The sequence below is a fragment of the Eucyclogobius newberryi genome, unplaced genomic scaffold, assembly GCF_026437365.1.
Source record: "Eucyclogobius newberryi isolate DKJ021-1_F unplaced genomic scaffold, fEucNew1.0.hap1 SCAF_11, whole genome shotgun sequence".
In the NCBI taxonomy this organism is placed as follows: domain Eukaryota; kingdom Metazoa; phylum Chordata; class Actinopteri; order Gobiiformes; family Gobiidae; genus Eucyclogobius; species Eucyclogobius newberryi.
The window spans coordinates 35,765,741-35,787,110 of record NW_027315735.1 but is presented as its reverse complement, the minus strand read 5'-3'; the positions used below and the strand labels follow the sequence as shown (position 1 = coordinate 35,787,110).

Genomic DNA, 21,370 nt, shown 5'->3' with positions numbered 1-21,370 from the left:
GGCGCCTCCTCACCGGAAAAGGCGCCTCCTCACCGGAAGATGGCGCCTCCTCGCCGGAAGATGGCGCCTCCTCACCGGAAGATGGCACCTCCTCACCGGAAAAGGCGCCTCCTCACCGGAAGATGGCGCCTCCTCACCGGAAGATGGCGCCTCCTCGCCGGAAGATGGCGCCTCCTCGCCGGAAGATGGCGCCTCCTCGCCAGAAGATGGCGCCTCCTCGCCGGAAAAGGCGCCTCCTCACCGGAAAAGGCGCCTCCTCACCGGAAGATGGCGCTTCCTCACCGGAAGATGGCGCCTCCTCACCGGAAGATGGCGCCTCCTCACCGGAAGATGGCGCCTCCTCACCGAAAAAGGCGCCTCCTCGCCGGAAGATGGCGCCTCCTCACCGGAAAAGGCGCCTCCTCACCGGAAGATGGCGCCTCCTCACCGGAAGATGGCGCCTCCTCGCCGGCAGACGGCGCCTCCTCACCGGAAAAGGCGCCTCCTCACCGGAAGATGGCGCCTCCTCGCCGGAAAAGGCGCCTCCTCACCGGAAACTGGCGCCTCCTCACCGGAAGATGGCGCCTCCTCACCGGCAGAAGGCGCCTCCTCACCGGCAGAAGGCACCTCCTCACCGACAGACGGCGCCTCCTCACCGGAAACTGGCGCCTCCTCACCGGAAGATGGCGCCTCCTCACCGGCAAACGGCGCCTCCTCACCGGCAGACGGCGCCTCCTCACCGGCAGATGGCGCCTCCTCACCGGCAGATGGCGCCTCCTCACCGGAAGATGGCGCCTCCTCACCGGAAAAGGCGCCTCCTCGCCGGAAGATGGCGCCTCCTCACCGGAAAAGGCGCCTCCTCACCGGAAAAGGCGCCTCCTCACCGAAAGATGGCGCCTCCTCACCGGAAGATGGCGCCTCCTCGCCGGCAGACGGCGCCTCCTCGCCGGCAGATGGCGCCTCCTCACCGGCAGATGGCGCCTCCTCACCGGAAGATGGCGCCTCCTCACCGAAAAAGGCGCCTCCTCGCCGGAAGATGGCGCCTCCTCACCGGAAAAGGCGCCTCCTCACCGGAAGATGGCGCCTCCTCACCGGAAGATGGCGCCTCCTCGCCGGCAGACGGCGCCTCCTCACCGGAAAAGGCGCCTCCTCGCCGGAAGATGGCGCCTCCTCGCCGGAAGATGGCGCCTCCTCACCGGAAGATGGCACCTCCTCACCGGAAAAGGCGCCTCCTCACCGGAAGATGGCGCCTCCTCGCCGGAAGATGGCGCCTCCTCGCCGGAAGATGGCGCCTCCTCGCCAGAAGATGGCGCCTCCTCGCCGGAAAAGGCGCCTCCTCACCGGAAAAGGCGCCTCCTCACCGGAAGATGGCGCTTCCTCACCGGAAGATGGCGCCTCCTCGCCGGAAGATGGCGCCTCCTCGCCAGAAGATGGCGCCTCCTCGCCGGAAAAGGCGCCTCCTCACCGGAAAAGGCGCCTCCTCACCGGAAGATGGCGCCTCCTCACCGGAAGATGGCGCCTCCTCACCGAAAAAGGCGCCTCCTCACCGGAAGATGGCGCCTCCTCACCGGAAAAGGCGCCTCCTCACCGGAAGATGGCGCCTCCTCACCGGAAGATGGCGCCTCCTCGCCGGCAGACGGCGCCTCCTCACCGGAAAAGGCGCCTCCTCACCGGAAGATGGCGCCTCCTCGCCGGAAGATGGCGCCTCCTCACCGGAAGATGGCACCTCCTCACCGGAAAAGGCGCCTCCTCACCGGAAGATGGCGCCTCCTCACCGGAAGATGGCGCCTCCTCGCCGGAAGATGGCGCCTCCTCGCCGGAAGATGGCGCCTCCTCGCCAGAAGATGGCGCCTCCTCACCGGAAAAGGCGCCTCCTCACCGGAAGATGGCGCTTCCTCACCGGAAGATGGCGCCTCCTCACCGGAAGATGGCGCCTCCTCACCGAAAAAGGCGCCTCCTCGCCGGAAGATGGCGCCTCCTCACCGGAAAAGGCGCCTCCTCACCGGAAGATGGCGCCTCCTCACCGGAAGATGGCGCCTCCTCGCCGGCAGACGGCGCCTCCTCACCGGAAAAGGCGCCTCCTCACCGGAAGATGGCGCCTCCTCGCCGGAAGATGGCGCCTCCTCACCGGAAGATGGCACCTCCTCACCGGAAAAGGCGCCTCCTCACCGGAAGATGGCGCCTCCTCACCGGAAGATGGCGCCTCCTCGCCGGAAGATGGCGCCTCCTCGCCGGAAGATGGCGCCTCCTCGCCAGAAGATGGCGCCTCCTCGCCGGAAAAGGCGCCTCCTCACCGGAAAAGGCGCCTCCTCACCGGAAGATGGCGCTTCCTCACCGGACGATGGCGCCTCCTCACCGGAAGATGGCGCCTCCTCACCGAAAAAGGCGCCTCCTCGCCGGAAGATGGCGCCTCCTCACCGGAAAAGGCGCCTCCTCACCGGAAGATGGCGCCTCCTCACCGGAAGATGGCGCCTCCTCGCCGGCAGACGGCGCCTCCTCACCGGAAAAGGCGCCTCCTCACCGGAAGATGGCGCCTCCTCGCCGGAAGATGGCGCCTCCTCACCGGAAGATGGCACCTCCTCACCGGAAAAGGCGCCTCCTCACCGGAAGATGGCGCCTCCTCACCGGAAGATGGCGCCTCCTCGCCGGAAGATGGCGCCTCCTCGCCGGAAGATGGCGCCTCCTCGCCAGAAGATGGCGCCTCCTCGCCGGAAAAGGCGCCTCCTCACCGGAAAAGGCGCCTCCTCACCGGAAGATGGCGCCTCCTCACCGGAAGATGGCGCCTCCTCACCGGAAGATGGCGCCTCCTCGCCGGCAGACGGCGCCTCCTCACCGGAAAAGGCGCCTCCTCACCGGAAGATGGCGCCTCCTCGCCGGAAGATGGCGCCTCCTCACCGGAAGATGGCACCTCCTCACCGGAAAAGGCGCCTCCTCACCGGAAGATGGCGCCTCCTCGCCGGAAGATGGCGCCTCCTCACCGGAAGATGGCGCCTCCTCACCGGAAGATGGCGCCTCCTCACCGGAAGATGGCGCCTCCTCGCCGGAAGATGGCGCCTCCTCGCCGGAAGATGGCGCCTCCTCGCCAGAAGATGGCGCCTCCTCGCCGGAAAAGGCGCCTCCTCACCGGAAGATGGCGCCTCCTCGCCGGAAGATGGCGCCTCCTCGCCAGAAGATGGCGCCTCCTCGCCGGAAAAGGCGCCTCCTCACCGGAAAAGGCGCCTCCTCACCGGAAGATGGCGCCACCGTTCTCGCTCTTTTCGGAAACACACCAGACGCGATCCAACATGGCGTCGTCATATTTCCAGACGATGCAGGAAAACTTCAAAAACAACAACAAAAGCCGTGAGTTCCAGGCACATTCCGCTAAAGTTCACTCCGTGGCCTGGAGCTGCGACGGCCGGAGACTCGCCTCCGGATCTTTCGACAAAACGGCCAGTGTTTTTGTCCTGGAAAAGGATCGTTTGGTGAGTTTGAGCTAACGATGCTAACGCTAGCCTCACTGGAATGAATGGACGGGCTGCATGAGAATAGTTCATTATAAAATCTATCTCTTTAGTTTATTATTATTATCTGAGTGTGTTTGCAATTATGTGTTGAACAATTTAATGTATGTGTAATTCAAATGTATAGATGCATTTGTTTTAAATCTTTTAGTTTACACTGCGCACTAATAAAAAAAATCCCTAGAATAATCAGAAAAATATACAATTAAATCTGGTGTGTTTTTACTTTTACAACGATTAATCACATTTTTTTTTTATCATAATCACCGTCGTTTTCTGGACTCTAAAAAAATAATAACAAAGACAACGACATTATTTAATCAAAAAGTCAGAACAAAATAAACAATGTGTGTATTTCATGTGTTATTTGGCTTGTTTTATTTAGATTTTCATGGGACAACAGCAAATATAGAAGCGAGTTAGCTGAATTATTTGTATCGAATCTTGAGTTTACTCTATTTTGTATATATCCAACATATAAATACACTGTTTACTTGTATTTGCATGAACTCCTGTGCAGTTGTAGTGTTTTGAGTGCAGTTTGGGTCAGATACGTGGAGATACTTCATAGTTTTTATGGCTTTTGCTTTGTCTTCAGGCGACCAAGAACTACAGCCCTAGATTTTCATTAATAATACTCTTTATTTTTACATTTTCTCTTTCTAGAAACCTTCAGTCACAATTATTAAGCCTTTATTTGGTTAAAAAAGTATCCAAAATGTCTCCAGAATACAATAAAAATACAGACTAGTCGACTACAAACTGTTACTTGTTGCGCCCATCTCCACCAAACTACTGAATATAAAAAGGCCTCACGTCTGAGTTTCCCCTTTTGTTTCAGGTGAAGGAGAACAATTACCGTGGCCATAGCGACAGCGTGGACCAGCTCTGTTGGCATCCCACCAACCCGGACCTGTTCGTCACCGCGTCGGGCGACAAAACCATCCGGATCTGGGACGTCCGCACCACCAAGTGCATCGCCACGGTCAACACCAAAGGTACGGAGGGAGGATGAGGAGGGCTCAGCCTGTCGCCATGGTCACTGCATCGACCTATCGCGGTGTAAAGGACCGATCGCCACACGGGACCTGAATATACGACATGCTTTTTTAACAATAAACTTCAATAGACTTCTTCTGTTAGAAAGAACAATCGTTTTTAGAGCTCGGTGATTACCGTATTTTCCGGACTATAAGTTGCACCTTTTTTCATAGTTTTGGCCGGGGTGCGACTTATACTTATACTATTTGTTTTCACACTTGCAACCGCATTTCATACTTATATATGTTTTTTTCTTCTTTATAATGCATTTTTTTATACTCCAGAAAATAAGGTATCTCGTGTACCTTTTTTATTTGGAATTATCTGGAATTAATCATTTTTATTTCATAATACCTCCGTCTTATGATAAAAAGCACAGAAAACTATTACCAAAATGTACCAACTGTTTCCGTATTTTCCGGACTAAGTCGCACCAGCCAAAAAATAAGCACTTGAGTATGAAATGTGGTTGTATGAAAGTGTGAAAATAACAAATAATATAAGTATAAATATAGGTATAAGTCGCACCCCGGCCAAACTATAAAAATAAAAAGTGCGACTTATAGTCCAGAAAATACGGTATTTTTCAGTCGACTAGTGCATCATTGGCATAAAGTAGTGTTAATATTGTAGTTTATCGTAATTGATGCTAGTTTAACGGTTTCTCTGTCACGTGACGCCCTCTTATCCGGTTCTGTGCGTTCCCAGGGGAGAACATAAACATCTGCTGGAGCCCGGACGGACAGACCATCGCCGTGGGAAACAAGGACGACGTGGTGACGTTCATCGACGCCAAAACCCACCGCTCCAGAGCCGAGGAACAGTTCAAGTTCGAGGTGAACGAGATCTCGTGGAACAACGACAACGACATGTTCTTCCTCACCAACGGCAACGGCTGCATCAACGTTCTGAGGTGAAGACGACTTCTGCTCGACTGGTTTTGTGTAGAACGAGTGTGTGAGGATCCTGAAGGAACGAGCGTGCGAGGATCCTGAAGGAACGAGCGTGCGAGGATCCTGAAGGAACGAGCGTGCGAGGATCCTGAAGGAACGAGCGTGCGAGGATCCTGAAGGAACGAGCGTGCGAGGATCCCGAAGGAACGAGCGTGCGAGGATCCCGAAGGAACGAGCGTGCGAGGATCCCGAAGGAACGAGCGTGCGAGGATCCCGAAGGAACGAGCGTGCGAGGATCCCGAAGGAACGAGCGTGCGAGGATCCCGAAGAAACGAGCGTGCGAGGATCCCGAAGAAACGAGCGTGCGAGGATCCCGAAGGAACGAGCGTGCGAGGATCCCGAAGGAACGAGCGTGCGAGGATCCCGAAGGAACGAGCGTGCGAGGATCCCGAAGGAACGAGCGTGCGAGGATCCCGAAGGAACGAGCGTGCGAGGATCCCGAAGGAACGAGCGTGCGAGGATCCCGAAGGAACGAGCGTGCGAGGATCCCGAAGGAACGAGCGTGCGAGGATCCCGAAGGAACGAGCGTGCGAAAATTATTTATTTTATATAATAATATAACATAAACAACATATACAATATAAAATTAAATATAAAATATGGAATAAAATAATTAATGATTGAATTAATAAACAAACAATAATAATACAAATAAATACATCTTTAAAAACACATATATATATATAAAAAAGAAACTAAATTAATTAATTAAAAGAATGTCATTTTCAACATAAAATATAATCCGTTCTTAAACTGCTCTAAAACTATTCGAGAAAGGTCAAATGTCGTCAGTTTTGAGTGTCACGATCATTGTGAGGAAAAACGTCACGATTTTACAATTCTAATTCCATTATTGACCATTATTGAGACTTGTTGGTTTGTGAGCGACTTTACAAAACTGAACTTTCTGAAATAACAGCCAAATAAATAAAAGTTCTTTTATATTTAGGTCTGTTTTTTGTATTGAACAAAAACACTAAATATAGTTTCAAAATGTTCACGATTGTAACTTTTTGGTCCTTACCATTACACTGTGTCCTGAATAATAACAAGTATCAATGGACCTGATCATCTCGACTTCACGATTACATCTAGTTTTTGACTTGTTTTAGTAATTAAATTAAAACAATTATCTGGATATTTAGTGGCGAGTGGATTCATATTTGTCATTTTTGTCAGGACAAGATTTTAACAGAATTAAACTGAGCTTTTAGTTTGTTTATTCCACAAAGAGGCGGATAATCACATTTTAACGCGCCCGCTCTGACGCGCCCGCTCTGTGTTTCAGTTACCCGGAGCTGAAGCCGGTCCAGTCCATAAACGCCCACCCCTCCAACTGCATCTGCATAAAGTTTGACCCGACGGGACGATACTTCGCCATCGGCAGCGCGGACGCTCTGGTCAGTCTGTGGGACGTGGACGAGCTCGTCTGCGTGCGCTGCCTGTCCAGGTGAGGAAAAGACACGCCCAGTCCCCGTTATTTATATTATTTATATTTATATATTTAATCTGTGCAGGCGATGGACAAACGCTTGAATAATACATAACCCTTTGTTGTCATTTTAATGTAAAAAATTTAGCTGCTCTTTCATTTGTTTTTGCGTATTTGAACGTCTTTGGTGAATGTTTGTTTGTTGTTGTTTATTTGAATGTCTGTGATGATTGTTCTCTCTGTGTTTGCTTGTCAGGCTGGATTGGCCCGTGAGGACGCTCAGCTTCAGTCACGATGGAAAGATGTTGGCCTCAGCTTCAGAAGATCACTTCATTGACATCGCAGAAGTGGAAACGGGTCAGAACCAAGACTGGACCGGGAATAAACCAGGGCTAAACCAGGGCTAAACCAGGGCTAGACACGGACTGGACCAGGACTGGACCAGGACCAGAGCTAAACCAGGGCTAAACCAGGGCTAAACCAGGGCTAGACACGGACTGGACCAGGACTGGACCAGGACCAGAGCTAAACCAGGGCTAAACCAGGTCTTAACCTAGAGAGTCCATCATGTGCTCTAAACCTGGACTGAACTTGTATTTCTGGATCTAATCTCCTTGTTTGCTCCTGCAGGAGAGAAGCTCTGGGAGGTTCAGTGCGACTCTCCCACTTTTACCGTCGCCTGGCACCCGAAGCGCCCCCTCCTGGCCTACGCCTGCGACGACAAGGACGGGAAGTACGACAACAACCGCGAGGCCGGGACCGTCAAGCTGTTCGGGCTGCCCAACGACTCGTAACGCATCGCCATCGTCACGGCAATGGAGGACACAAACCGTGTCTGTAATATATTGTTTTCTACTGTAAAATATGTGGTTTTGATAATAAACTTGACATCTTTCTGTACTTCAGAGCTCGTGTTTTTGTAAAAGATTGTCCCAAAATGACATCACAGCAGTTTTAGAGAAGTAAACGGAGCATAAAGCAGAACTTAGTCACATTTTCAAGTCCCTGTGATGGTTAAATATGTGTTTTTTGGGGCGTTTGAAGTGCCCGTCGTTGCCCCCTTCTGTTTCGGGGCGGAAAAACAGCCTTTTATAATTTGCCGACATCGACCCAAAGACAAACTCTCCTGAAAAACCTTCGCCCTTTTCTATCGTAAATGTTTGTGTGCGATTTATACTGACAAGTGTTGCAAATAAGAACTTATTCCAGCTAGTAATTAGATCCAAAAATAATTCAACAAAAACAGCTGGACTTACTCTCGTTTCAATACTTTTTGGTTGCGATTTTATGCCGCGACGTCTAAACAGAATTAGCTACTTTTAAAAGGGAATTTTCAAATATACAGTACCTTTTCTCCTGTTCAAGTAAAGTGGAAGATTCTGTCAAGTGAAAAGAAAAGAGACTACTATTAAATGCTCTTTAAACCGTTGCCTTATTTTATTTTCAATGTTTTCCCAATCTAAACGCGAGTGTCCGGCTGAGCGCTATCAACTGTTAGCCTGTTAGCTCACGGCTCAATTTATGGTTAGAATGAATTCATTGGAAACAAATTCAAATAATCTCAAAGACTATTTCTTCATTTTCATTTATTTTGTAGCATTCTGGTCTTTTCCCTGTATGTTTTTGTTTATGTCGCTCTTTCTTTTTTTACACAATAGGAAAGAGTAAAAAATGTGACCAAACAGGAGGAAAAATCCAAAACACATTTATGAAAAAAGTTCTTTATTCAACATCCCTTATTTGATTGTACAGATGATTAACGTGTCACTGCTCAGGACAGTTTCAGTGTGAATAATGTTGTTTTAAAAAGTGCAAAGTCGCCAAGACGTACAGAACATTTTAAATAAATCCGTAAACTCGGCTCTTTATTACGCAGTGAATCCAGAGCTGTTTCCAAGTCCAAATCTCACAGATAAAATGCAAGAAAAACCTCCTATAAATTGAAATGTGTAGAAATAAACTGCAGTTAGCTCAGATTTTTGTCTGGTTTTTGGTCGGTTCGGTCCCGGCCTCAGCTTTAGACCCGGTTTAGACCTTCTTCAGGCCTCGTCCCATCAGACAGGCGAAGATGGTCATCACCATCTTGGGCTTGACCTCCACGATGTCCTCGGGCAGAGCGTACACTTTGGCACCGATCTTTCTGGCCATAGAAACTGCATATCTGAAAAACAACGAGAAGGAGTTATTGTTATTATATTGTTATTATATATTATATTATCGTTGTGGCCGGGATGAGACTTCAGAGCAACTTATATATGATATTATTTGTTGTTTTCACACTGACAACCACAAGAGGGCGCTCTAGGCTCTAAGCGACGCAGAAGAAGAATCTGCACTTCCTCTGGAGTTTGTGGAGTTGTTTAGAAGTGACACAGAGGAAGAAGAATTCAGTGGATTTAGTGATTTGGGGTAAAACTGATGCTTTGCTAAACTTGTTAGCATGTTCTTTATGCTATAGTTATCTGAATAACTGTTCATATGTTACGTTAACATACCAGACACTTACCACAGTTCTGTCTGTGCCTCATGTAGCTGAAGGTGTTAGCGTTAGCATACGTCATGTAGCTGAAGGTGTTAGCGTTAGCATACGTCATGTAGCTGAAGGCGTTAGCGTTAGCATACGTCATGTAGCTGAAGGCGTTAGCGTTAGCATACGTCATGTAGCTGAAGGCGTTAGCGTTAGCATACGTCATGTAGCTGAAGGTGTTAGCGTTAGCATACGTCATGTAGCTGAAGGTGTTAGCGTTAGCATACGTCATGTAGCTGAAGGTGTTAGCGTTAGCATACGTCATGTAGCTGAAGGTGTTAGCGTTAGCATACGTCATGTAGCTGAAGGTGTTAGCGTTAGCATACGTCATGTAGCTGAAGGTGTTAGCGTTAGCATACGTCATGTAGCTGAAGGTGTTAGCGTTAGCATACGTCATGTAGCTGAAGGTGTTAGCGTTAGCATACGTCATGTAGCTGAAGGTGTTAGCGTTAGCATACGTCATGTAGCTGAAGGTGTTAGCGTTAGCATACGTACACCTATTCACCATGTTATCTCATCTGTTATTATTTTAAACTGCATTTCAAGAGGAAAGGTCTGTTCTCGGTCTTGGAATTATCAAATAAATGTCCCCCCCAAAAATGCAACTTATACTCCAGTGCGACTTAAATATGTTTTTTTCTTCTCTATTATGCATTTTATGGCTGGTGCGACTTAGTAAATGGAAAAATACTGCAATATACAATATTTCTCGTGGTAGTACTCGAGTCACTTTTGAAAGCACTCCATACTTTTACTTCCACTTGACTAATATATTTTGATGGTGTATCCTGATTTTAGTTTTGTATTTTTGACTTATTAAAAGCAAATACAAATGGCTTTGAATATTGATTTCACGAACATAAACGATACAGACGTTTAATCATTGGCGTTTGACCCCCAAAAAAACATGTCAAATTTCTTCCTCCAAAGTCTGAATTTGACTCCGAAACACGCATGGATTTATTTGCTCCACTAAAACGACCCTCGCAGATGATTGGCAGTTAGAAACGATCTCGACGTCGCCCCGGGCAACAGCTCTGCGTTACGGTGTTGTCGTACTTGGCGTTGGACAGTTTGTCTTCGTCCGTCAGCTTGTTCCCGGTTTGCACCAGTTCAAAGTTGACGCTGGAGGGCTGGATGGCGTCGATCAGGTCCAGAATGGGCTGACTGCTGCTGATCGCCGAGTCCTGAGAGAGTTTACCAGATTTACAACACAAAAATACACCAATGACGACAATCAAACGATAAATAAACTTTTGTCTTTAGTCATGATTTTACTTAAAGAACACATATTATGCAAAATTGACTTATTTTATTTTATAGCTTTTTACCATGTTTTAATACTGTTTCGTCATCAAAAGAAACACCTGGAATTCTCTATCGTATCGAGAATCTCCTGCCTCAGAGAACCATGGTTACAGACTGTAACCACAATCTTTTATTTAGCTTCATTCACTCTTTTTCTGATTCACTTTTGTGTCATTAATCCTGTTTACAAGCTCGTTTTCTCTGCTCTGAGGTCGACTCGTTGAGAGCATTTCATGTCGGGGCAAGCTAGCTTTTGGGTATGCCAATTCCCCCTGCTGCCAGTAGATGGAGCGCTAACACCAAATCCTGATGAGGGAAAGCCTGCCTGACAGAGAAATTCATGTGGTTTTCAATCCAAACAATATATTAATTTGTAAAACATGAAATGTCAAAGCAAAAACACTCAAGAGCAAGTTTAAAGGCCATTAACGACACAAATAGTAAATAATATGTGTCCTTTAATAAATGTTTTCATGTTTTTTTTGAGTAATCTTCATATTTAGTCAATCTTTCTTGCTGATCTTTGGCAGCTACTATTTCTAACCTTCATTTAAAACAATAAAAAATCCTGAAAAAATTACCTTTTTGGCTTATTACCTTAAAGTTTTTGATGGATGACGTCTTTCCCGCTTTGAGCAGCGTTTCGTTCACCCACGACACAATCAAGTCATCGCCGACCGCTTCCCCTTGACCCAGATCCGATAACACGTTCAAAGTGTATCTGCGGACATAATATCAAAGACGTAATATCAAAGAGCTTGTTCGGCGGAGGGAAACTCGGCGTATCGTTCGTAAAGTCGCCGAGGGGCCTTTACCTCCGCATGAGCTGCCAGAGAAGAGCTAGTGTTAGCGTCTGGATGCCGCTGTAAAGGTCCTGCCCTCCGATCCCGACCAACGAGAACCCGGCTTTGTCCTTCCCCAGCTCCACAGCGTAGTTACAGTTCTCCACCTGAACCAATCGGATCGCAGCGTTCAGATGACATCACAAAAGGGCACAGTATATTATGGGAAATGTACCGTATTTTTTCATTTTTTTCAGGGTGCGACTTATACTCAGGAGCGACTTATATGTGATATTATTCATTATTTTCATCTTGACAACCACAAGAGGGCGCTCTAGGCTCTAAGCGACGCAGAAGAAGAATCTGCACTTCCTCTTCCTCTGGAGTTTGTGGAGTTGTTTAGAAGTGACACAGAGGAAGAAGAATTCAGTGGATTTAGTGATTTGGGGTAAAACTGATGCTTTGCTAAACTTGTTAGCATGTTCTTTATGCTATAGTTATCTGAATAACTGTTCATATGTTACGTTAACATACCAGACACTTACCACAGTTCTGTCTGCGCCTCATGTAGCTGAAGGTGTTAGCGTTAGCATACGTCATGTAGCTGAAGGTGTTAGCGTTAGCATACGTCATGTAGCTGAAGGTGTTAGCGTTAGCATACGTCTAGTAGCTGAAGGTGTTAGCGTTAGCATACGTCATGTAGCTGAAGGTGTTAGCGTTAGCATACGTCTAGTAGCTGAAGGTGTTAGCATACGTCATGTAGCTGAAGGTGTTAGCGTTAGCATACGTCATGTAGCTGAAGGTGTTAGCGTTAGCATACGTCATGTAGCTGAAGGTGTTAGCGTTAGCATACGTCTAGTAGCTGAAGGTGTTAGCATACGTCATGTAGCTGAAGGTGTTAGCGTTAGCATACGTACACCTATTCACCATGTTCTCTCTGTTATTATTTTAAACTGCATTTACAGATGAAATGTCTGTTCTTGGTCTTGGATTTTATCAAATACATTTTCCCAAAAAGTGCGACTTATGTGATTTTTTTCTTCTCTATTATGCATTTTTTGGTTGGTGTGACTTATACTCCGGAAAATACGACAGATGAAGCCAATGAATATCCATGTCTTTAGCGACGTCCCAACGCTGCGATGATGTTTTACCTTCTTCATGTTTCCCCCCATCACGTGTTTGAAGGGCCCGCGGTTCACTCGGTCCCAGTTCACCGGGACCTTGATTTTTTCGTAAAGCTGGAAGATCACCAACGCGCTCTGAATATCGCTGAAAGACACGTGGGGAACACGCACACGAGTTTAGACCGTTTTCATCATAGTACGGAGCGATTCTTGCGTTGCCGTTCGAATCCGGATCATCCCCCTGACACGATACTGACCCGTACAAATGGTTGACGTGAGGATTGACCCCCAGCGAGTTCATCCAGTTCCTGAACGTTCTCTCTTCCCTCGTCTCGCCTGGAAAAGAAAAGATGAAGAAAAGTAAATATGGGCTTTTAAAGGGCCTAAAAACGACATGTACTCGGGCTGTAATTCTGACTTTATTTGTTGTATTTATACTTTTTGTACTTTTTGATTACAGTTTTACACCAATCGAGCAGGTATTTGTGGAGAAAACGTTGAAAAATCTGTAGAAAATGACAGGAAGTGACATCACACCAGGGACACTCATACAGGAAGTGACATCACACCAGAGACACTCATACCAGTCAGTTTATGCAGAATTTACACAAAGAAACAACTTTTTTGACTCTAAATATGAAGTCAACAAATAAAGTCGCTTCGTCGTCTCGTATATTGTTTTGTTTTATTATTGATTTGGCCCAGTGTTTGCTGGGTAATTTCCTAGTGTGATGTCATAGATCACAAACAGGAAGTGACATTATAAACCTAGAAAATGTGCTATTTTGGGATTTTCAAAATTTATTTATCAAAATATATTTAACTAAACTGGGTTTTAGTTCAATGAGTCGTCCGGCCTGTAGGGGGCGCTTTAAGTCCCTACAACGCTAAATCCCTATTTGGGCCTCAAAACTCCTGCCATGGACACAATAGATGGATACACCTTTGGAGGGTACTTTTGGGGGCAGGAAAAAAAGCCATAACAAAGAAACGGACGACACAAACATCACCAACGATCAAAGACTGGACTGAGATAGGGACAGACATCAGGCAAATGTAAAAGGTTTTATTTTCATTTAAATGTGCTGCAATTTAGTTTGTTTTGATGTTTTGTTCTGTGTTCTATTGTTATTATTTTATTTAATGGTAAGTCGCTCTACACAGTCCAGGAATCACAGTCGGGACCTTCTCGCTGTGAGACCAGAGTGCTAAACAGTGACCTCTACTGGACGCCAGAGGTCACACAAAAAACTCCTTTCTGGATCCAGACCTGAAAATCGGACAATTTGGATCCGTTTTTATCCGACCAAATAAGAAACGAGTGTTGAGAGTTTGTTTTGCTCACGAGACAATCACTATTTAACATCAAAACTAATTATTTATTGTATTGACTTTATTTTAAATCATGAAACTGACGTGAAGTTCCGGACTTTTGTGGCGTACCTCAGGGAAATGTTTTGTGACCAGTGATGTTGGTTTGAAGATTTTTCACAAACTACACCAACAACAACCATTTCTCTCATATTTTACAGAGAACTTTAATCTGAAAGGTTCAGATTCTGAGGTGCACGACGTGACTGTCCTGTAGGTGCGCCACCTGCTGAGGTGCACGACGTGACTGTCCTGTAGGTGCGCCACCTGCTGAGGTGCACGACGTGACTGTCCTGTAGGTGCGCCACCTGCTGAGGTGCACGACGTGACTGTCCTGTAGGGTGCGCCACCTGCTGAGGTGCACGACGTGACTGTCCTGTAGGGTGCACCACCTGCTGAGGTGCACGACGTGACTGTCCTGTAGGTGCGCCACCTGCTGAGGTGCACGACGTGACTGTCCTGTAGGGTGCGCCACCTGCTGAGGTGCACGACGTGACTGTCCTGTAGGGTGCACCACCTGCTGAGGTGCACGACGTGACTGTCCTATAGGGTGCACCACCTGCTGAGGTGCACGACGTGACTGTCCTATAGGGTGCACCACCTGCTGAGGTGCACGACGTGACTGTCCTGTAGGTGCGCCACCTGCTGAGGTGCACGACCTGACTGTCCTGTAGGTGCGCCACTTGCTGAGGTGCACGACCTGACTGTGCTGTAGGGTGCGCCACCTGCTGGTCCGGAGACGCTGCTACTTTGCCTGGAATGTTCCTCAGTCCGGCATTTAACTTTTCTAACTAGGTAGAAGTAGAAGAAGAAGTAGAAGAAAAAGAAGAAGTAGAAGAAGACAAAGAAGAAGACAAAGAAGTAGAAAAAGAAGTAGAAGTAGAAAAAGAAGAAGAAGTAGAAGACGACAAAGAAGTAGAAAAAGAAGAAGACAAAGAAGTAGAAGAAGACAAAGAAGTAGAGGAAGAATAAGTAGAATAAGTAGAAGACAAAGAAGTTGAAGAAGAAGAAGTAGAAGGTCCTGCCTTAAACTTTTCTAACTCCAAACAGCTAACTTCACAGGTTTTGTTTTCTGCTCGCAATAACAACGCCTGTAATTTCAGTTCAGATCAGCTCAATGCTGCAACTCGAACATTCCAGCTAACGCAACACCATCACCACGGCGGCGGCGGACGCGCGGCGATTTACGCTCGCGGGCTCGAGTGTGCGCTCTTACTCTCGAGGGTCCAGTCCTGGTTCTCGGGTTTGGTCAGTGCCGGGTACTTGTTGAAGAGCGTGGCAACGAAGGCCATGTTGAGCTTGGCGTTGCCGCTCACCACATCGCCCGCGGTGACAAACTGACGGCAGTCGAGTTTGTCCGCCTCCTTCAGCATGCTCTCCGCCCGCTTCGTGTTGTCGCCGAGCTGCGCGGGAAACAGGCAGGGCGAAACGGACGACATATTTATTACGATAGTCATTATAAACCTGGAGATTTTATTGGTGCAAATTCAAAAATTTTTCACATTTCTCTTTCATTTAACAACAAGCTCTTTCTGACAAACATTAAAGCTATAATTTTATACCAATAGTGCATAAGCCACTTTATACATTGTCTATAATTCAACATCTGCCCGCTTTTAAACTCAATAATCTATGACAGGTAGATTAATGTTTCATAAAGACTGGACCTACTTTAAGTTCACTTGCTAAATGCTAATGAAGAGTCATTATTACTAATTCTACGGGTTTTAGTTTTATGTGGAGGATTATGGATTATGTGTGTGAATAGTTTTAGAAAGTATTTGGTATGGTTTAGTGTTCAACAGAAATCCTTCATGCTAACGACTGGTACATTAGCTCCAGTGCATTTACAAAGCTAGAGTTAGCGTTAGCCGCCAAACGTCACAAACTTTGAAAAACCAGGGCTGTTTTGGCGACGGACGATACTCGACCTCACGAGGGTAACACCACAGCAGAGTTAATCAGCGTAGCGATTAGCGCCAACATTAGCATTTACGCTAACACAAAGTAGTGAAACAATTTAGAAACTCTTTGGCAAATGTACAAGCAACAAATTCATTTATTTTGCCTTTTTTATTTTGCTGCCACATTTGAATTAACGTGTATCACCTCCAGCAGTTCTGAACACGTCACTCCTGGAAGGTTCTAGAGAAGATGCTAATAGTAAATAAACCGCTATTATTTAACGTTGTACAAGGATACGAGGATTAAGCCTTTGATTTACTATCGAAATGCATTCAATATTTGTGTTCACGTCAATATTCCGATTGGGACGTCCCAATCTGCGTAGAAGTCGCCCTCAGTCAGTAGATGGCACTGTTCTGCCTCGTGTTTTTCATTAATTGAAGGCAAAAACGTGAAGAAATAGAAAGTGTAGCTGGAGCTGTGCCTGAGCTCTGGACATTTCAAGAGAATAACTGTTTGTTCGTTGTTTAAAGTGTGCGATTCCAGAAAACAATGGTCAAAATACAGCTACGCTCATCGTTTACACTGTATTGGACCTTTCACGATCAGCTGATTGATCGTTGCAGCTCTAGATTGAACCGGAACGTTTCTCCACTCACGTAAAGCCCACTCAGATCGATGTCGATTTTGGGCTGGTCGTCTTTGCTGCCGTCCGGAGCGATGGCCTCCAGGAGGTGGAAATACGCAGTGGAGTCCTGGAAAACGCACAGAAAACGGTATAATCCAAACAGACCTTCGACGAGGTAAATCCACTTGTTCTAAAGTCTCACCTTGACGTCGGAGGAGAAGTTCTTGACGACGATGCCGTCTTTCTTCAGGTGGAAGTTCATCCACCGCAGCAGCAGCTCCTCAGGGCTCAGACGCATCAGGTCTTCCAGAGTCTCGCCCTCCTCCAACAGCGCCGCCAACGCTGAACCAGAACCACATATGTTTGTTTGTTTGTTTGTGAGCCAACGCTGAACCAGAACCACATGTTTGTTTGTTTGTTTGTGAGCTAACGCAGAACCAGAACCACATGTTTGTTTGTTTGTGAGCTAACGCAGAACCACATGGGTTTGTTTGTTTGTGAGCTAACGCTGTACCAGAACCACATATGTTTGTTTGTTTGTTTGTTTGTTTGTTTGTGAGCCAACGCTGAACCAGAACCACATATGTTTGTTTGTTTGTTTGTGAGCTAACGCTAAATCAGAACCACATATGTTTGTTTGTGAGCTAACGCTGAACCAGAACCACATATTATGTATGTTTGTTTGTTTGTTTGTTTGTTTGTTTGTGAGCCAACGCTCGTAAACAACCTTCACTCACAAACGCATCAATACCACATGTTATTGTTTTTATTATCCCAATTTACTTTTAATTACTTCCATTATTTCTTTATTAATTATGATCATCGATATTTTTTCTTTCTCTTTCCTCTTGTAGTATAATAACTATAATAACAATAACAACAATAATAACAACAATAACTATTATACAAAAATGTTGATTTCAAATTGAACGCAATGATATACAAATGTAGTGCCAAGCTAGTAAAATGGCTCTCTAGCGCCCTCTCCAAATTTGATTTTTAAAAATTCATAAAAGACAATTATTTGTCTTAGACAATCAGAAATTCCGTGACTCTAGCTTGAGTTTTTATAGGAGAAAATGTTAACGAAAACTCAGGCTTGAAAATGTGTCAAAAAGAACTTCACCCATGTGTGATTAGAGGTAATTCTTTTGATTTTTGATACAATTCCAAATGTGGGTGTGGCAAGCTCGTTAACAACAATGGCAATTTTTTGTTTTTAAACTTTCTCTGGAATGAGATGTCCTATTTTCTGACATTAATATACATTGTGTGCAAAATGATGAGCTGTGTACAATGATGTATAACATATATAGCTAAGTTTTACCAAGTCTCTGCAGCGCCCCCTTGAACATTTAAATGAGGTCAAAACTCATACTTAGACATAGCCAAATCAAATTCGGCACACACATTCTTCTTACCATTCTGATTGAAAAAGCCAAAGATGGCATTACCTCCATCTACCAGCATGTTACCGTGACAACCTGACAAATATTGTCATTGATTTACATGTGTTTTGGTTTACAAACATTTTGAAAGAGATGAAAAGATTTACTTTGTGCAGGTTCTAATTTGTTTATGTCAGACTTCCTTAACGAGCAGGACCACACCCCCAGCCACGATGCAAAGTTCTTATTGACATAAATTACAATAATAATAATAAAATATAGCCGCAAGCGGCAATGATCGGCCATCGCCACGCCGCCGCCATGCCGCAAGAGGAGGGGGCGCTAACGCGCCCCAATTGTCCTTTTATTACGCCTACTGCTGAATCTGTGACGCTGTCACATCTTCTCCCCTTTGTTTTACCATCAAAAAGCAATTTTATTTTGAATTCTTGGCAAAATGTGCGGCTTTGATAACTTTTGATGGTCCACACCTGAAGATGAGTCTCACCAAATTTCACGTTGATAGGGCTGACGCCCTGGGAGGAGTTGGTGAAAGTATAAAGTGTAAACATGTTCTGGTGATTTCCCCATTGGAATAACATGGGAGGTTTCGGTCATCGCTACAGCAAAGCCGTAACAATTATGACATGGGTCTCATTTACTTTTTTGATGGGGATGCTAAAATTGAGTTTTGTGTCAAATTTCAGATAATTTCGCAAAACGAAACATTTAACCTCCATATAAAATCTGTAGGGGGCGCTGTGGCGCCAACTTAATTAATTTCACTTCAAGTAGGTTTAGGGCAAAGTTTAACAACTGATTCTAATTTGACGCAATTTGGACTTTATCTGCGCAAACGGCAGAAATGTTAAATTTGGGAGATTTCTGAAATTCTTGCTACAGTTTGCGGCTTCGCCGCTCAGAGACCGTGACAGGTATCAATGTAATTTGAATAACTTTTAATGTCCCACTCCTCAGCACCATTTTCACCAAATTTCAGCTTTTTAGAGCCAACGCCCTGGGAGGAGTTCGTAAAAGTACGACGTTTGGAAAAACTCCCGAGTCATGCTTAGCCATTTTTGAACCAATATGGCCGACATTTGGTTGGGTGGACGGCGTTGCCGTAGTAATATTTTTTACTTCTCTTGTCACCATCTACCTCTGCGCCAAATTTCATGATTCTACGATCAGATTTTTTTTGGGTCATTTCCTATCTCTCAATGCATTTTTGGTACATTTGGGGGCGCTGACGCGCCAATTTTTTATTTTAGAAAAGGGAAATAGCCAGAATGTAGAGAGGCACGATTTTTAGAGGTGTGCAAATTTTTGTGACTTTTCGTCAATGTTCACTGGGTGAAAAATAGGGGGGTTGGTCCCGAGAAGAAAGAAAGAAAGAAGAAGAAAGAATAAGATAAGATAAGATATTCCTTTATTGTCCCACATGGGGAAATTTCATTGGTGCAACGCAGGTAGATACAGAGGTAGATAGTATTCCGATGCGAAAACAATGTTTCCTACCTCATGGTGTGGGTCCCTGGTCACTGACGGGTACTTTCGTTAATTTTGAGTGGGCTCCACCCACTTTGTGTTTTTGGCCCTCTATACAGTAATAATGTTCAATTTTTGCATTACATGTTTATATGCACGGAACATGCAAGAGATGGGGAACGTATTCGTGAGCTACTTAGCGCAAATGAGTGCTTTATATGGGGATGACGACCGCGAAGTAAAGTGCTCGTTTAGTGCGCACTTTTGCACGGGCTTCGCCCGTTTACAACGGTAATGTTCCATTTTCCTACTACTAATTAGTATGCACGGGGCGTGCGTGAGTGAAGGAGTGCGTTAGTGAGTGTTTGGAAGTGGGCGAGCGCTTCGCGCGGCCTTACGAGATTAATAGGCCTCTCGCCAGCTTGTGGCGCTCGGGCCTAATAAGAGGGTGGGGGGAGGGGCACGAAGTCACGAACGCTGATGTGTGCAAGAAGGGGTGTGAAAAGGATGTGGTCCTGCTCCAAAACATAAGATAACAAACTTATCCGGCTTTCTTGCCATTCTAAACAAAAGAACATAAAAGCCAGTGGCAACAGAACTATCTCTAACCGTGTGGTCGTGAAAATGTTGAACGAAGTAGTATAAAGTTTGTACTGTTTGAGGTGGAGGGGTGATGTAGGCTTGGGGTACGAGCGGTCGCAAGGGGGCGAGGGCCTTTATCGCCACGTGCAACTTTATTATTATTATCATTATTGTTAGTCTCATCACGATCAGAACAACTGCGTTCTTGAACCAGGAAGTGAGAGACAGGTTTATATTAAACTGTGTGTAATTCCCTCTGCGGCCAGTAGCTGGCAGGTTTATTATATTAGACTGTGTGTAATTCCCTCTGCGGCCAGTAGATGGCAGGTTTATTATAGTAAACTGTAATTCCCTCTGCAGCCAGTAGATGGCAGGTTTATTATATTAAACCGTTTGTAATTCCCTCTGCGGCCAGTAGATGGCAGGTTTATTATATTAAACTGTAATTCCCTCTGCAGCCAGTAGATGGCAGGTTTATTATATTAAACTGAGTGTAATTCCCTCTGCGGCCAGTAGATGGCAGGTTTATTATATTAAACTGAGTGTAATTCCCTCTGCGGCCAGTAGATGGCAGGTTTATTATATTAAACTGAGTGTAATTCCCTCTGCGGCCAGTAGATGGCCCCATTACGTTGAAAGCACCTTCGTTCCGGCTCAGCTCGATGTTGGCGAACAGTCCGATCCGGATGATCTGCCAGAGCAGTCCCAGGACCAGGTGAGGTTTGCCCTCCTTCAGGTCGGTGGCACCGATGTTCACCACCTGGCAACCGATCGCCGACGCCGAGTTCAGCGCCAGGTTCAAGTTCTCCTGGAGACAAAGCGAGGCACCATATTCAGAGCAGGAAAAGAACATCCAAAAAGTACACAATAACTACTACATGTGTGTATTTTTAGAGTTCAATATTCATCTTGGGCACGTTTGCTTTGGTATTTATTTGTAGCACGAAATAATAATTAAAAAAACAAATTCCACTTTGTATCTGTTGCAGCTCGTATTCTTAATTATAATATATATTTAGAAAAGTTATTTATGTCAGTCGCTTTGAGTAGTTTTAGTTTTTCTGTAGCGATAAATAAAATAAAAAGATATTATCACAACCCAATAATGTCATACTAAATAATAAAAAGTCCAAAATATGATTAAAGTAAAAGGTGAAAAGGTGTTTGAGGAAACAAAGGTTCAAGTGAATGTCTCTGATTTATGTTCTGGAAAGTATGAAGGAGAAAATATTAAAAACATGAGAATCAAACCAAACAAATGTTCGAATAGTTTCATATTGTCACAAAAAAGAATCAAAAAGCAAATAATGTGAAAAAGCGAGTTTTAATGTTTCATGACACTGACATTATTTACTA

The 21,370-nt window shown here is 45.8% G+C and overlaps 2 protein-coding genes across 2 annotated transcripts in view; one reads left to right on the top strand and one right to left on the bottom strand.

Moving 5' to 3' along the window:
• The first annotated feature begins 3,246 nt into the window (after positions 1–3,246).
• thoc3 (THO complex 3) lies at positions 3,247–7,808 on the top strand. Its single transcript, XM_072440045.1, has 6 exons — positions 3,247–3,443; positions 4,324–4,480; positions 5,232–5,436; positions 6,765–6,926; positions 7,165–7,265; positions 7,539–7,808. The coding sequence occupies exons 1-6, from the start codon at positions 3,264–3,266 to the stop codon at positions 7,700–7,702; spliced, it is 969 nt and encodes a 322-aa protein (XP_072296146.1). The 5' UTR covers positions 3,247–3,263; the 3' UTR covers positions 7,703–7,808.
• Positions 7,809–8,670: 862 nt separating this feature from the next.
• LOC140354808 (plastin-3-like) overlaps positions 8,671–21,370 on the bottom strand; it is a 16,498-nt gene continuing 3,798 nt past the window's right edge. The window contains exons 6-15 of the mRNA XM_072440038.1: positions 20,657–20,822; positions 16,759–16,898; positions 16,588–16,683; positions 15,240–15,426; positions 12,910–12,988; positions 12,680–12,797; positions 11,559–11,692; positions 11,341–11,464; positions 10,495–10,622; positions 8,671–9,069 (exon numbers count right to left, since the gene is read on the bottom strand). Of these exons, the coding sequence (XP_072296139.1) occupies positions 8,937–9,069; positions 10,495–10,622; positions 11,341–11,464; positions 11,559–11,692; positions 12,680–12,797; positions 12,910–12,988; positions 15,240–15,426; positions 16,588–16,683; positions 16,759–16,898; positions 20,657–20,822 (1,305 nt within the window). The 3' untranslated portion in view covers positions 8,671–8,936. The remainder of the gene's footprint in view (positions 9,070–10,494; positions 10,623–11,340; positions 11,465–11,558; positions 11,693–12,679; positions 12,798–12,909; positions 12,989–15,239; positions 15,427–16,587; positions 16,684–16,758; positions 16,899–20,656; positions 20,823–21,370) is intronic.

What these genes read in the sequence shown, in the direction of transcription:
- thoc3 (XM_072440045.1), top strand. Translation starts at nt 3,264, where the DNA reads ATGGCGTCGTCATATTTCCAGACGATGCAGGAAAACTTCAAAAACAAC. An exon ending in TGCGTGCGCTGCCTGTCCAG is followed by an intron (nt 6,927 to 7,164) that starts GTGAGGAAAAGA and finishes TTTGCTTGTCAG; the next exon opens with GCTGGATTGGCCCGTGAGGA. An exon ending in CATCGCAGAAGTGGAAACGG is followed by an intron (nt 7,266 to 7,538) that starts GTCAGAACCAAG and finishes TTGCTCCTGCAG; the next exon opens with GAGAGAAGCTCTGGGAGGTT.